This window comes from Oryzias latipes, chromosome 6 (assembly GCF_053564925.1).
Source record: "Oryzias latipes strain Hd-rR chromosome 6, Olatipes_Hd-rR_3.1".
Classification (NCBI taxonomy): Eukaryota; Metazoa; Chordata; class Actinopteri; order Beloniformes; family Adrianichthyidae; genus Oryzias; species Oryzias latipes.
This window is the reverse complement of record NC_136242.1, coordinates 20,358,096-20,373,106: the sequence shown is the minus strand read 5'-3', so window position 1 is coordinate 20,373,106 and position 15,011 is coordinate 20,358,096. Positions and strand designations below refer to the sequence as shown.

Below are 15,011 nucleotides of genomic sequence, written 5' to 3'. Positions count from 1 at the left end.
TCCAGATATAATTTATGTTGATGACAACAGTGAAAGGCTGACTAGCCCTGTTGGGGAGTTCTTAACCTTATTATGGCCGGCAGGAGCCTTCAGACCCACGCTGTAGGATTTTTCCACTGAAGGAATTTTTGCAGTGAATATTTCATGCATCACTGCAGATTTTTTTTTTTTTGGACTGAATATGCAAACTGTTGGTGCAAAAGAAAGTATTGCGATATCGATTGGTAAAACGTGGCATACTTGGGGTTTATTGCTGTATAAATACTTAAATAGAAGTAAACTATACTTGTGTAGAAAGTGCTTCTTTAGAATAAATTGGAACATTTTACATTTAGAATTTATAGACTGTATATATAAAAGTTAACTTCTAGTATAGTGCCTCACTTTTAGTACTTGTAGTATACTTGAATAGACTACTTTTTCAAACAGCTTTGAAGAATATTGAAATGTTTATGTATAGAAGTTAATTCTGTTGCAGCCCAATAAATCATTGAAACTCTTTTGACAGCTAGGATTTTCTGAATGCCTATTTAATGCAATATATCAAAATGGTGATGAGTTTGACATCATTGTGCAAAATGAACTTCTCAGTGTTCAGGTGTTAAACTGTGCAGGTTGGATCAGCTTGGATTACTTTCAGGCCTACATCCATCCTTCCTTCCACTGTTGACAACCTCTCCCTTCTGAGCTTGCATGACTGGAGCTCTCACTAGCGCTGCCAGTGGACAATCAGAACCTACACACCCACCTCCAGACACGCTCGCTTTTCTCATTTCTTACTTCTAGTCTAAATTACATAGCAAGCCGTAGTTCGGGAGCGCACAGATAGCAGACAGTTAGTTTGAAGCAGTAGCGTTAGGTCAACATACAAGCTGAAATTCAACATGGAGTCCCCCCCAGATCCAGCGAGCGACCCGGGCAACAGCGTCTCGGAGCCGGCTACCCCGGTCAGGGAAACCCCGGTAAACCTGGAGACGCTCCGGAAAGCGGACCATCCGGCGCCGGTTCGAAGGCAAACCTGCTCCAGCACCAACAGAGGTAACGGAGCTGCTTCTTGGATTGATTGATTTATTATTATTATTATTTTGTATTATTTATTTGAACGCGCGAGACCTATCGGGGGGATTTCTGAGGCCAACTTCAAAACCAATCAAGTCGGGACCTTAGAAATATCTGCGCCCTGACCAAAAAAAAAAAAAAAAAAATCCAACCAAGCGCGCTGGTTTATCCAGCAAACCGCGCGGCGTTCGCCCGCTTTGGCTCCAATTAGCGTCTCTGTGCTGCTGCTGCTGCTGGAGCTCATTCTCCTCTGACAGCCCCAATCATGGGGGGCGATCCGGTCACAGATGTCACACTTATTTGACTGCAAGATTAATTAATGATCCAGGAAGTCCGAACAGCGCCAAAACTGACCACCCTGCGCCGCGCAAAGCGATATTGACAAAGTGTGGGGAAGTGAACTTTTGGGGGGACTGTTGGCTGGTTTGTAAATTTACATCCAGTCTCATTGTGTTTGGCGCATAGCTGTCTGGATCTTCATATCTCCAGCTCTCATATAATAATTGAGTCTGATCCTGTGTGGGAAACACAGCTCCAGTTGCTGGAATCTGCTTAGTGCCACAAAACGCACCGTTTCGGGCTCCAAAGCGACACAGTTTATCACCAAAACGAAGCATTTGCTTCAAAAAAATCGCGGAATGGAGACTGTTATTACTAATAATCTTATGATTTCTTCATCACGTCCCGTCCATGTTGTACAGTACAAGACAGTCAGTAACCACACCCCCCTTCCAGGCTGGCTAACCGCCGCTCAGCCAAGTTCAAAGAAATCCTGCTTCGTTTGCTGATTGTCGACCGTGAGGCTGACGTGAAAACGGCGCGGACTCGTGAAACCCACGGAGCGGTGGTCCACGCGCTCGTCCCGCGCGCGCGGGTATATTTAGAGTGTGATATGGTGAATGTGGAATGTAAGCTGGTTATGTAACAGGTTTAAACCATAAACACAGGCGCTGAACTCACAGCAGAAATCATCAGCGGGGATCTTTTTTTTCCGCTCATTTGAATAGTTAGTTAACTCTTTGTTTCATTTTTTTTTAACTTTATTTTGAAAGATTGACAATTGGGAGAAACATAAACCCCACGTAGGCGCATTTGAAAGACCTTGTGGGTTGGCACATGCAGCCTGAGCTCTTATGTAACAGGGGCAAAAGGCAGGTACTTCCTACATTGATTTGGGAATTTTTTTTAAATTCCTTTATTTATTTATTTTACAAATCTGACTTTGAGACACTCCTAACCTGCTGACCTATATTCACCCCACCCTTTTTTGCACAGGATTAAAGTGCGTCTGGAAAAAAAGAAAGAAAGACAGGAAGACGCATTTTGGTCTGTTATGTAATAGTGAATGAGGAAAAAAAAAACCTGTGGGACGTTCGCGCACAAGTAAGAGTTTCTGTGTGCTTCGACTTTTTGTTGGCTTCAAATTAAAAGTCATACTTTGTAAAAAAAAAAAAAAAAAAAAAAGAAAAGGAAAAAAAGTGGCTTTTGGGACTTAAAAGAAAAGTTTTATACAGTCACAAAATTCAAATCTGCTTGAAAAAGGTTTGTTTCCCCCTTCTCAAATCATGTTCAATCTCGAGCAGAGGTGTGGGGGTCTCAGAGTTTTAATCCAGTTATTTGTCAATATTTTGTCTACCAAAACACATTTCTAATACATATTTTTACCAATTAACTTTATAAAACTTCATAAGACATTACATCTACTATGTTTGATGAATAACTTGGTTTCAATAATTAAAGTAAAACATTATTGAATGTCAGCAGAATTGCATAAAAGTTTCGAATATGTTTGAAAAAACAAACAAAAAAAACAAACAATATTTACTTGCGTTAAAATTTGAGATACTATGTTTCCCACAAACATCTGCGAGAGAGCGGCTACTTCCCTCAGCACGTTTTGCCTCTTCAGTGCAGGTTTATTAGACTTTCTGTATGTGCACATTTCTTATCCTGCATGCTGGGAGTTTACTGTTTTAACCCTGAGTGCTAATACCTTTTAAGTACAGTAGAAAAGGCTTACCTCAGCAGAAGCTCATGCACCACTGTAGGACTTGAATGGCTGAGAAAACAGGTATTTAAGGGCTTTGGATAATATTGCTGAGGAGAAGGAAAAAAAAGTTATTTTTATGATTCAAGACCTTTCCCTTTGCATATAAGGTAACAATTACTATTAATGGTTTGGTTACGTAAGGTGCTTGTAGAAATGTGAACTTGTATAAAAGATTTCAAACCCGCAGAAATGATGAGAATCTTGTCTGCATCTTCATTTTATGCAGCAGTGTTTCAAAGTGTTCATGCATTTGTGTGTGACTTACTGCAGTAAGGAAAACAAAAAATCCAATTAGGTTGCGCCCGCTTCCATACAATGCTGCAATGCCTGTCGTTTACCCTAAAGAAGTCGTGTACAAATCAGTCTTCTCGTTAAGGAAAGGAGTCAGTTATGAAGTACAGATGAAAGATTTTGAAAGTGGGAAAGCTGTCGGGAGCTGAGATGCGGCGGTGAACAGCGAGGTGTGTGTATAAAGTTGTCCTAGTGTCCTTTGTAACAACCGCTGGAATTATTCACAATAAAGTGTACTTTTTTATTTTGTTTTTTTTGATTAAGTCAAAATGCCTAAAATGACACAAAAGTGAAAAACAGTTTATGGCAGGAAACATGATCTGCCATACTAGAATAATAAAAAGTGAGCTTCATAGTTAGACCTTTTTCTTGCAAAGCGGACGTTCAGTTCTAATTGGAAAATTTAGAAAATTATTTGCAGAAGATGGTTGATGTGAAGGGAGAAAAATTGCAATGTTCAGAAGAAGAAGAAAGCCTTTGCTGGCGATATTCCATTCGGTTAGACAACTACATAATTGTGTTTTTGACATTCTCAGATTCAGCAAAGTTAGAGTCTGCTGACTGGATTGCATGGCACAGGTGTTGCTTTTAGTTCGGACACATCCTAATATTACTTTTTATCTGGATGAATGTGTATTTGAGGGTGTTGACTTGTAAATTTAAGTTAAGCTATATGATCAGCTCTATTATCCCTACTTGAGAGACACTTGACAGTTTTAAATGCCAACAATCAGCTTTATTATACTAAATCATTTATGTTTATTATACTACCATTTATGTAAATGACAAAATCTTCCTCCTGAATGGACTTTGAGACCGCTGCTTTTTTTTTAAAATAAAGATCTCGTTTTTAGAGTTTCAAAAGTCAAATATTTTTATGGAAGCCTTCTTATGTAAAGACTATCATAAATGTTAAATTAGCATTCAGAGGTTTTGGGGTCATGAGTTAGGCGTTTATTGCCCCTTTTAACAGGACCTAAAATAAAGTTAACGGTGAGAATGCTGTTATTTAGCATATTAACAATCATGTCTTCATATTTCAGAATAATAGTCGATTATTATAAAAAATAAAAATAAACTAACAAAAATTACTATTTGTAATTACTTTAGTGATCCCCTTTGCATATAAAAATACACAAACACTAACTTTCAGTTTCTCTTTAGAAAGTATATTGTTAACCCCATTGCCAAAATAAATGCTGCAAAATATATTGTAATAAAGCCTCTAGTAATAAGATTATCAATTGATCAGTCAACAACAAAAATATTTATTAGCTGCAGCTCTTTTTGTCAAAGTGTGGGAGAATCTTTTTTTCTCTCTTTCAAATCCAAGTTGAATACATGTAAAGCCTCCCTCTGCTAAATCAGATGACCTCATCCTGGTAGCACTAAATATGAAAGACATTCCTCTGATTTTTTTACTTCTGAGAATCAGAACCGATGTGGAGAGTATGAGGAAAATTATGATACAGCTAAAATGTGGTTCAGTTTTTTTGGAATACATAGGAATCTTAAAAGTCCAGAAAAGGAATTTTTTGTGATTCCATTTCCCAAAGACAGATGAACAAATCCGTCATTACTGCTCTTACCTGTTCAGGGTTGCACCTGTTCAGGGTTACCCAGCTAGTGCTATGTGATGGAGGGGTTCACCCTGGACGATTCACCAGTCCATCATAGGGCCATGCAACCCATACACATACATTCACACTTAAGAGAATCACCAAATAACCAATAAAGAGGAGAGCATAACCCAGTCGGGATTTGAACCAGGGTCTTCTGACTGCCAGGTTTGAGATGAAACACATTTTTATTTAAGAGAAATGAGACTCGAGAGTTAGAAGTATTTTTAAAGCACCTTTCACACTCTTAAGTGTTTATTACTCTACTGACGCCATCGTTTCTTTAAACAAAATCATTGGCCTGCTGGTATTTTATCACAGATTGAAAAGGGCTTTAATGTCTAATTCAAACTCCTTTCCTCACTAGTTCGGGGTGTTAAACTTAAATACAAAGTACTAAAAATCTTGAGGGCCAACCTGGTGTAGATGTTTCTGTAAAACTTGTTAGTGACCTTGTTGCATAAATTAAACCTGAAAGTTAGAAAGCCTGCAAAACATATAACAACATTATTCAGAAAAAAACATATTAAAAATAATTTTAATTTATTTTCCATAGTATACAGTATCAGGCATGAAAAAATAAGTAAAAGAAAAGTTAAGTGTCTGTAGCAGCAAAAAGGGGGGGAAGGGGGTGAAGTAAAAGGAAAAAAGCAATTCATTTTAAGAAAAATAAAAATGTCCTGTTGCAGCATTTAGAAAGAGAAACTCATTTAGCTGTTCTGGTGGAAGGTCTCTTCTCTGAGCCAAACACTTGGCGTCTCATCTCGGATCCTCAGGGTTTAATGAAGGTGTTTGTCAGTAAGATGACTTCTTTGTGAGGATTTTAACATCTTTCAAACATATTACCATTGCATTGTGGGATTTGTAGTGAATGCATGCAAGTTGACTCAAACATTTATCACAAATTATCACGCGGGTTAAAGGTAATTATGTCACGGGCCATGTCTTGCTTGTGGGCCTTGAATTTGACATACAAGGCGTTTAAACAGGGTGGGTTTCAAATGTGATGACAATGACCCTCTGTTGTTGATCTTATGCTATGCATTGCACCATTCCCATTGAGCAAAAAGGAGGAAAAACGCACACAACAGCACTGCGATGCAAACTCAACTGGTTCCCTTTTCAGACAGGAAAGCATACATCTTTGGATAATTGTCAAAGCCAAAGTCAAAGTCAAAGAAAAGCTTTTAGGGGAAAATGTTCTCCATTAGGCCAGCACAATAAATTATACATTTATCGTTATACCAAGCTGTGCAATACGCATATCGCAAAAGTCGGCAACATTTGCGATAAATAGTAAGCTCAAATGTGCTAAAATAATCTTATGGCAGCTTGAACTATTTAACAAATCAAATAAGTCCCTTTATGAATTTGACCAATCGGATGGACTCCTTTTATGTTAGATGCTCGCCTCCTATGTAGACTATGGTCATTTGGAGTGTAATTTAAATTTATGTTGACTCTTATTTAAATTAAACTGTTGCAGTGAAATGTAAATTATGTATATAGTTATCTTGCTATTTTTTTATGCATCGCAAGTTGTATCTTGATCGCAATATTGATCACTAATATCGAAAATCACAAGTTTTCCTCATATTGTCCAGCCCTATTCTCCATATTGATCCTAATCCAACATTCCAACATCAGTGAAGACATAGCTCCATCTTCACAAGCCTGCTTTAGCCCAGTCGCTGCTTGGCCCAGATTGACTCATGTCCACAACTTTACTGCTTTTACTGATCTTTCTCGTTATTCATTTACCATTTAACATGCTCTTTGTTGCAAAGTTTTTGCACAGAGCTTTACAGCTGCCAACAATTTTTGCAAAGACTTCTTCTAAGCTGAGCTCAGCTCAGGTGAGCAGTGGTTGATGGTGCCTCTGGGTTCAGAGAAAGTGTATGCAAAATAGACAGAGCTGTTCAAACTTTTAACACTGATATACACATTTTGTATGCTATAGGTAGGAAGTTGCATTAAAACACACACTACTGTGTCGATTGCTCCTGGATAGGTTTCTTATTAGATGTTTTGAAATGATGATGTTCCTGGTAAACTCCGAGCCTGTCCTTAGCTCTGCTGTACGTGCTCCCACACCAGTTATGTAGAGGTAGGAAATTAATTTTCTGGAGGTAAAATAAGAAAAACTGGATGGAGGGGTTGAGGTGCCCTCCGGCAGCAACAGGCCTATCCTTTGATGCTTCGTGTTTGTAAAATTTTTATTAGACTTACATTATAGACGGAAACTGCAGCTTGACGCAAGTGTAGTATTTCAACTGTGAGACAGCTCAATACATTTCCAAATAAAAACATTTGTTTCTTGTTTTCCTTTTATACGCTCGGCTAGTTTACTTACACCAGAAAGTGAAAGGCTTAATGACTCTTTCAATGATTGAATTATGTTTTTTGTGGATCTGAGCTCAACATTTACAATGCAGGTCCAGGAGAGCCACTTCATCAAGGCTTTATATTGTTGCCAATTTAGCAGCATAATGTAAATCTCCTAAAGTTTTCTACCAAAGAGTCAGATGGTCAGTTTGCTCTTGGAATAAATTGTGAATCTGTGGAAAATGGAGTCTGAGAGGACCTAAGATAGGGCTGACAGTAAATGTCCTAAATATTGACAGTTGTTGGCTGGTTGTTAAAATCCAAGCTGATTTATTGGCTGGTCAAATACTAGCAAATATGAGAAAACCTCAAACTTTCCTACACTGCATGTTAACTGCTGCAGGTGTTGCTTCATAGGAAGGTGGTGCTGTGCTGCTTCTTCAGGCTTGGAGCAGGTCAGAGCCTTTGGGCTGGTCAACAAGGTTCTTCTTTAGGTCTAAATCTTTGGTAAAGCTCTGGGTAATATCTGTGGATACTTTACTTGACTCATGGAAAACATTTAGTGTTAATTGGAACCCTTATCGCTCACAACATAACTCAATGGCTCATCAATATCAGCACACTTAGATGTTGATATTACTATAAAGATTTAGATGACAGGTTGTCAATGTAACAACTATGTGTTTTGTGTTTAATTACACACCTTCCTTTATTCTTCCACACTTGAATTTGAACGTTTAAAAGATTTAACCCTCTCAAACTGGAGATGTCGCAGGTGACATCTAAATAACACACGTTCTCGACATATAATTCTTGGCGTATTTAAGCAATGAAGGTGAATGAATTGATTATTATTCTTATTGAGTTTGCACCAATATACAACAAATGAATAACATAGAGTGTTGCATTATGACACAAAGTCACTTTTCTCTGCAACAGAATCAGCTGATTTACATTGATTGCATAAATGCTTCGCTACTGTAAAGTGTTGCATAAGAGTGCAGTGATGGTTTTTCTCAGTTTCAGAATCCAATGACAAATCCAATGAATTACATTAATTTTGTAAACGGTTGAAGAGTTGCAGTAGTTGAAACACAGACTAAAGCTCTGATGTTAAAGGGTAATATCAATTCTATTTTATTTTTTATTTTTTTCATGGTAAATTTTCTGCCTCTTACAGTTTTTATTATTATTTCATTATTTTTTCTTGTTCTGTGTTTGAAAGTTCCACCTTTTCTGTTCCATTTACTTTTTCTCATTTCTATTTTAACGTGCTTGTCATTATACTATAGAATTTAATAACTAGCTTTATGAATCTTTGTCACATTTTTCTTTATGCTTTTGATTGAGTTAAATCCATTATAAGTGGTGAAAAACAACACAAACGAATTATCATCCGACGTTACTCAGCTACAGCTGGAGAGCTCTGCTTTTGTGACTGGTTAACTTTGCCTTAGGTCCTCGAGCACTGATTTCATATTTCTAAGCAGAGTGGGTCCTTGTGAATTCAGCTGACTCAAAGGGGTGATTAGACCAACCTCCTTGCTCTTAGCATTTCGCCTTCAATAGAAAGCTGAAAAAATGGGAAAAGTTCACAAATATAGCAAAAAAAAAGATATTAAAAAAACAGCAACACTGGAAATGTGCTCAAACACTCATTTTCATGTAAACATTTAGTGTCAAAACTTTCTATTTTATCTGTAAAAAAATATGTACTTTATTATTTATAAATTTGAGTATTCTGGAAAACAAATTTATTTTCCATACTATAACTCACACTTAAAAGGCTTAAACAACAGTGTGCTTTATAATTCAGAGCTCCTTAAAAAAGGATTTATTCAGGTTATGTTTAATGATGTCAGAGTCGATTTTGCGAGGTACACGACTCTGTCAAAATGTCTGCCTGTTTTTGACGAATTGCAAACAGGGTAGGGTGTTATTGTGAATTTTGTAAAAAGTGTCGGACTGTTTTTTTAACGTGTTACTAACAAGGTTGAGGATCAGTGTAGTCACAGTATTGTTTGTAATGGCAATATCAGTCTGTTTAGTTACGTGTTACAAATATGGTAAGGAGTTACAGGTATTGCGAATACACTAATGTGGTTAACGTGTAGCGTGTTACAAACAAGTTCTAGAGTTATTGTGAATGTAGTTAATAAAGTCTGATTTTTGGCAGGCTTATCTCTAACTCTTTTGTCTTGCTTATTGTGCCTTATAGTTCGGCCCGCAATATACATTTGACATAAGATCAAAAATGGCCTGTTACATTGACTGTGCATTACATTAAATACAGAATTTTTTTGTTTGTTTTTCTGAGGTTTACCATTACCATTCAAATGTAATGTTTTTGGTCTAAAATGAGCTGAATGAAAGTAAAGAGTTTTAATTTTACTCAAAAAAAATGTGTTTGCGTATTAGTCTTTTTGTTGTCTTCAGGCTGTGACAACTTTACACCACCACCACCACCAAAATGCTTGCTGTTAGTCAGTTAGTCATGGCATCTATTGCTTGAATTCCTCTGCATCTATAAATGCTTTGTTCATGAGAGTTGAGGTTCATGTGATAAAAATCTGCATCTATGTCACTGTCTGGCATCTATATTTTGAATTATATGATACAGGGAACTTAATTTACAGACATTCAAGTGACATCCATGTGCTTTTAATAAGTACAAATTTGTTTTTTTTTCGGCCAGAACAAGAAAGTAGGGAATAATGCTGTAGCCTGTTAGTCTGTGATGGCATTTGATAAAGTAGTTTGCCAACTACTTCACAGGAAATGCTCAATTTAAACTGAAAGACTGTGACAAAAAGTAAAAAAGTAAAGCAAACTACTCAATTTTTACTCTGTCTAAATGTAGTCCATCTCCATCTTCAATAGGCGGTAGTAATGAAAAACAAAGTTGCAGAAGTGAACTTAGACCAGCTATGAAGGTTCTGATCTTTTGGGAGGGTTTATTTTGGAGTTTGAATCACCAGTGGTTTAACTGGGGCTGGCCAGTAAATTTCTACTGGTGACAGACACCAGATTTGATGTGAAATCTCTAGTGGTGAAAGATAGCTTAGATCCATGGCCCATTTTTACAGAAGTTTGTATCTCTGATAGAAAATTTGAATAGTTGCGACCGGACATACTCCAGATGCATTATTGGAGGGTGTTAAAGGAGTCTAAATTTAATGTGGTACACTGTGACCTAAGTACTCATTCTGGTTGGCTGGAAGCTGCTCTGCGGCTCCCTGATATGAAGCCGGCCTCTAAGAAGAGGCAGAGAGGGGTGTAAAGGATCACTCTGAGGAATTCTTATGTCACATCTAACACCAAGCCTTTCACGTCTCCACCTTTGTGGGTATATTGAAAAGCCCTTGAGAAGGTAGGTAAGCCCCTCGCTTGGAAATTCCTTGTGCACCAGGAGCTCGACCCGCTGTTTCCTTTAACTACTTTTCCTTTGAGCAAATCTGTAACGGACACATGTCTTCATGCTGCTTCACGCCATTTGTGAACGTTTATGTGAACGGTGCAAGACTTTTCAAGACAAAACCTACACATTCTCGTGGAGGTTAAAAAATGACACGGCATGTGCTGAAAAAACCTCAGAGAGCTGTCGAGTGAAAACTTCAGTAATCACAGACCTTCATCTAGACATGGATACTTCTTTCAAAAGGAACAGGTTATGCTGTAAAGGCTAAATTGTTCTTTTCAACCAGCACAGCTGAAGAGCCTCCTAACTGTTGCACATCTTCTTAGACTAAATGGCCCTTTTTGCTGCCCTGGTTTACGGACAATGTTGAGAAGTGGAATATGACATTATGCAAAAGATAAAAACGAACACATTTGTTGCAAATTGTAGCCAGTGGACTAATCCTAACCAGACATAATGGTTTCCGTGCTTTCTTTTTGCCTAGAATGAAATGTAATGTACTGGTGGCTGCACTTTTGTGTTCTCTGCGAGTGTTATAATGTGTAAAACAATATTTTGAAGAGGACAGAGTGCTTACAAAAATGCAAGAAAAACTGAACTGTGGGTCTGTAAAAAATGATTATGCTTCACTTTAAATTAAATTTGGTGTGAAAATGACTTAATTTTTTCCAAAGAAGACAGCCAACACTTAAAATAGGCAATAATTTGTAGTTGGGAGCTTTTTTACAAAGGATAAATACACTATTTTCTATGGGTATGGGTCTCCACAAAATTTATTTGGCACCCAAAACACTAAAAAATAACACAACCAAGCAAACTCGGATGTATGCAAACTAAAGCAACTTGCAAAATAGGTGCCTTTTTTTTTATTTTTTTTTGGTAGCTTGATTATTCACTTTGGAATAACAAGCGCAACTTAATCTCATAAATAAAAAAGGGAGTGATACAGATCCGTCCCCTCCAGGTACTGCCACCACTTAATCGAATTAGCTCCACTTGCAGGCTTGACGGGCTCTTCAAACACCCCTGGTGACTTCTGAGTGCCGATTACAATCAGCTACTATTTTCAGCCTTTGATTAAAATCTGCTGAGGTCGGACAGAATGTTTGAGCGCAGAACTAACTAATTCTTATTAACACTGTCGCCCAGCTCTTGCTCTCCCTTTTTTTTCCTTCTGGGCTGTCGGTAAGGGTCAAAGAAGCCACATTGGTGAAACAATAACTGAGATTGTTAATCATGTGTGCACATATTATCTCACTGAAACATCTTATTCTTGTGATGTTTTATGTTGTATCAATCAAGTTTAGGTGTGTCATTTTTCTTATTTTCACGCTTGATGATTTCCACGTTGCATGCCAAACAATTCAATTACTCATAGTTTTCGCCAACATGGAAACCACTGCAGCAACAGCTGTTTACTCATCATTGGATCATAATTGCTCACAGCTCAGTCTGTGTGACACAGAAACATTGTTTCAGTGCTTTTCAAAGGCAATCTGCCTTTTTGTTGCTAAAGACGAAGCTTTGAATATGAATCAGCCACTGATGAATCTTTGCTTCTTGCCCGTGTCTGAGAAGTGATTGCTTTAGGAGGCGCGCTAAGACAGAGGGTGGCACTATGGGGCTCAATCAATGCAGCGATGCCGCTGCTGCTTCCTGACAGTGATTGAAAGACAGAGACACTCGTCGCCATGTACGACTGCAATCCTTACTCACTGACAAATATCATCTGTCCAATCAATCAATATTTGCAGCTTTATTTTAGCAATACAGGGCTTAAGAGGCAATAATTAATGCCACGCTGGGTTGTTAAAAGCCTATTTTTATGTGACAGACCGAAATAGACAGACAGACCAAAATAGAAAGATGGAAAACCTTTTGGTTGAGGTTGGAAGTGGCACATTGTGCAAGCGTTCTTCATGCAGATGAGCATGCTGTGAACTTATCAGGAATTTGTGATTTTCTTTTTCCAACAGTTGTTTGCGTTTATGTTATGTTAATATGCAAATATTGTGCAAATTGAGAGTTTCTCACTTTGACGGATTGTGTTAACTGATTGTGTGTTTGAAAAATATTTGGGTCATGGCAAGTTTAAGCCAAACTTTAGGAGAAAAGTAAGGCTTTCAAGTGTAAAATATTTTACTTGGACAAACTGAGTGATAGGTTACAGCCTAATGTTGGTGTGCTTTACAGATTTTATTTTATCTGTAAGATTAAAATACACCCAAAAACATGTACACTAGTAAGTTTTGCCGTGGTCTAAAAAAAGGCACATAGTCAATTTTGCATTCTTGAATCTGCTTAATTAACCCTTGTGCTATCCTAGGCACTTTAACATTGGGAGTTGGGTCATCTAGACCCCTCTAGACAGTACGCTGAACCTTTTTTCATCAATGATTTGTGATCTTCACTGGTGTCCATGGATTACATGAAATCTTTCCACCTTTATCCACCTTTGTCATGGCAGGGAGAACATGTCAATGTAAGGGTGAGGTCATCTAAGATAGCACAAGGGTTACAGAAAACAAAGGTTTTGCACCACCAGGAGAAAAGACGCCACCATTCATTTAACCACAGGAAATTATCAGTAAAGTATGCCCACACTATTTTCAGATGACCCCAAAATCTCCAGCTGGAAAAAATCAGATAAAACCTGAAGCTCTGAAAGTTTTTGCAGCTTCTAATGTTTTTTTTCCCCCTTTAGTTTCTTTTACATCAATTCATAATTAAATAAAGCAACACAATTTGCAAAAGTGCACATAATATAAGTGATTGTGTGTTAGCAAATGGCAAAGCTGTAGTGATGCACTGCAGGTTTACTGTCAAATTGTCTCATTTTATGTGACAAATAAGCAAGCTTTAACAGTTGACTCCAGAGATGGTTGCCTTTAACTGTTTGACGTTTCCTCATGTTAGAACAACTGTTTTGACTGTGGTTAACATTAACCTATTGGACCTTTATATCTTCTCTACATCAAGCCTTCACACTCACCCAATTCATTTAAATCCAGAAGTACTAAATGTTGCAATTTTGCAAATGACCACTTGAAGCTGGTTTCAGTTTTCTTTTGAGTCCCATAGTAAAACGTTTAATTTTAACCCTAAAATTAAACAGATGCGCAGCCTGGTTGGAAAATCTTTTTTGATTTTCATTGCTTTTAATTTTGCTAGATTTTTTTTGTTTAAATCAGTGGTGGAGATTTTGTTGCTTTTTTTTTCCTTCTGTTTTTAGGGTTGTGTTTCTTTGAGTGACAAGTGGCTGGAGTGACCTCAACAAAATACCCATTTTACTTTGTCTTACCCAGTCATACACATTGTAGCGTTGGGCATGTTAAGATCAGATTATTGAGCAGGTTCCACCCCAACTTCCTTTTTGCCATTCAGAATCCAGTGATCAAAGATTATTATCAGTCCAGCGTATATGGTCTTTCAGCTGCAGAAACACTCATTTGAGACTCACTGGTTTGCAAGCATTGCAAGCATTAACTGTCTATTAGAAGTGAGTGTGAAATTACCAATAGATAAGGGCGTTCTTCTGGCTCCAACGAAATGAAGTCAATTCAATCGCCAGTTTTTTGCAATACGAACGTATTCATCAGTAAGCAATGATTGGTCCAAGTTTATCTGAGTCAACATTTCTATGGCAACAACTATCACCAATTAGGAGTGAGTTTGTTTGAAAGCCACACCCCTACAATTTGAAAGTGTGCTACACAAGATCTGTAAATCAAATGGTTTACATGCTTAATGTGAGATCATATACTTTTATTGAGGCATCTGACTGGCCCGTTTATAACTTAAATAACTTGCACTATAGTAAAAATATCATTAAAAAAATTATGACAAGCAAGAACATGTTATAAAGAAAGTAGCAGAGCAATGGAGATTGTGATAAATAGAACGACTGACTGAAATAGAACGATTTCTTTATAGAAGTCTATGGAATTTTGGCTCATTGGAGCCAGCGGATACCTCCTGTTTGGATTGCAAAGGGGAAGGGGTCAGTCAATACATTTTTCTCACACAACCAATTTTTCTAATCAGGTTGAGATGGTACCAAAACACAAACTTTGCCTTTTTGTCTCGCTATAATGTAATTTTGTGTGACTTACATGAGCAAAACACATAAGAAACAGTTTAATTCATCCTGTGTCATCTTGGATTAAACCTGTGTGTCTTGTGATGCTCATTAATTTCTGCTTGCTCCACTTGCGGTGTTTGGACTCTCTTTGCTGGTGTAGTGCCACAG

At 37.6% G+C, this 15,011-nt stretch overlaps 1 protein-coding gene across 2 annotated transcripts in view; it reads left to right on the top strand.

Annotated features, from left to right (window-relative positions):
• The first annotated feature begins 653 nt into the window (after positions 1 to 653).
• Positions 654 to 15,011, top strand: part of roraa (RAR-related orphan receptor A, paralog a) — a 192,824-nt gene continuing 178,466 nt past the window's right edge. The window contains exon 1 of one of the 2 annotated variants that reach the window (XM_004069638.5): positions 654 to 1,038. In XM_004069638.5, the coding sequence (XP_004069686.1) occupies positions 885 to 1,038 (154 nt within the window). In that variant the 5' untranslated portion in view covers positions 654 to 884. The remainder of the gene's footprint in view (positions 1,039 to 15,011) is intronic. The other variant, XM_078948724.1, reaches the window with a different exon arrangement.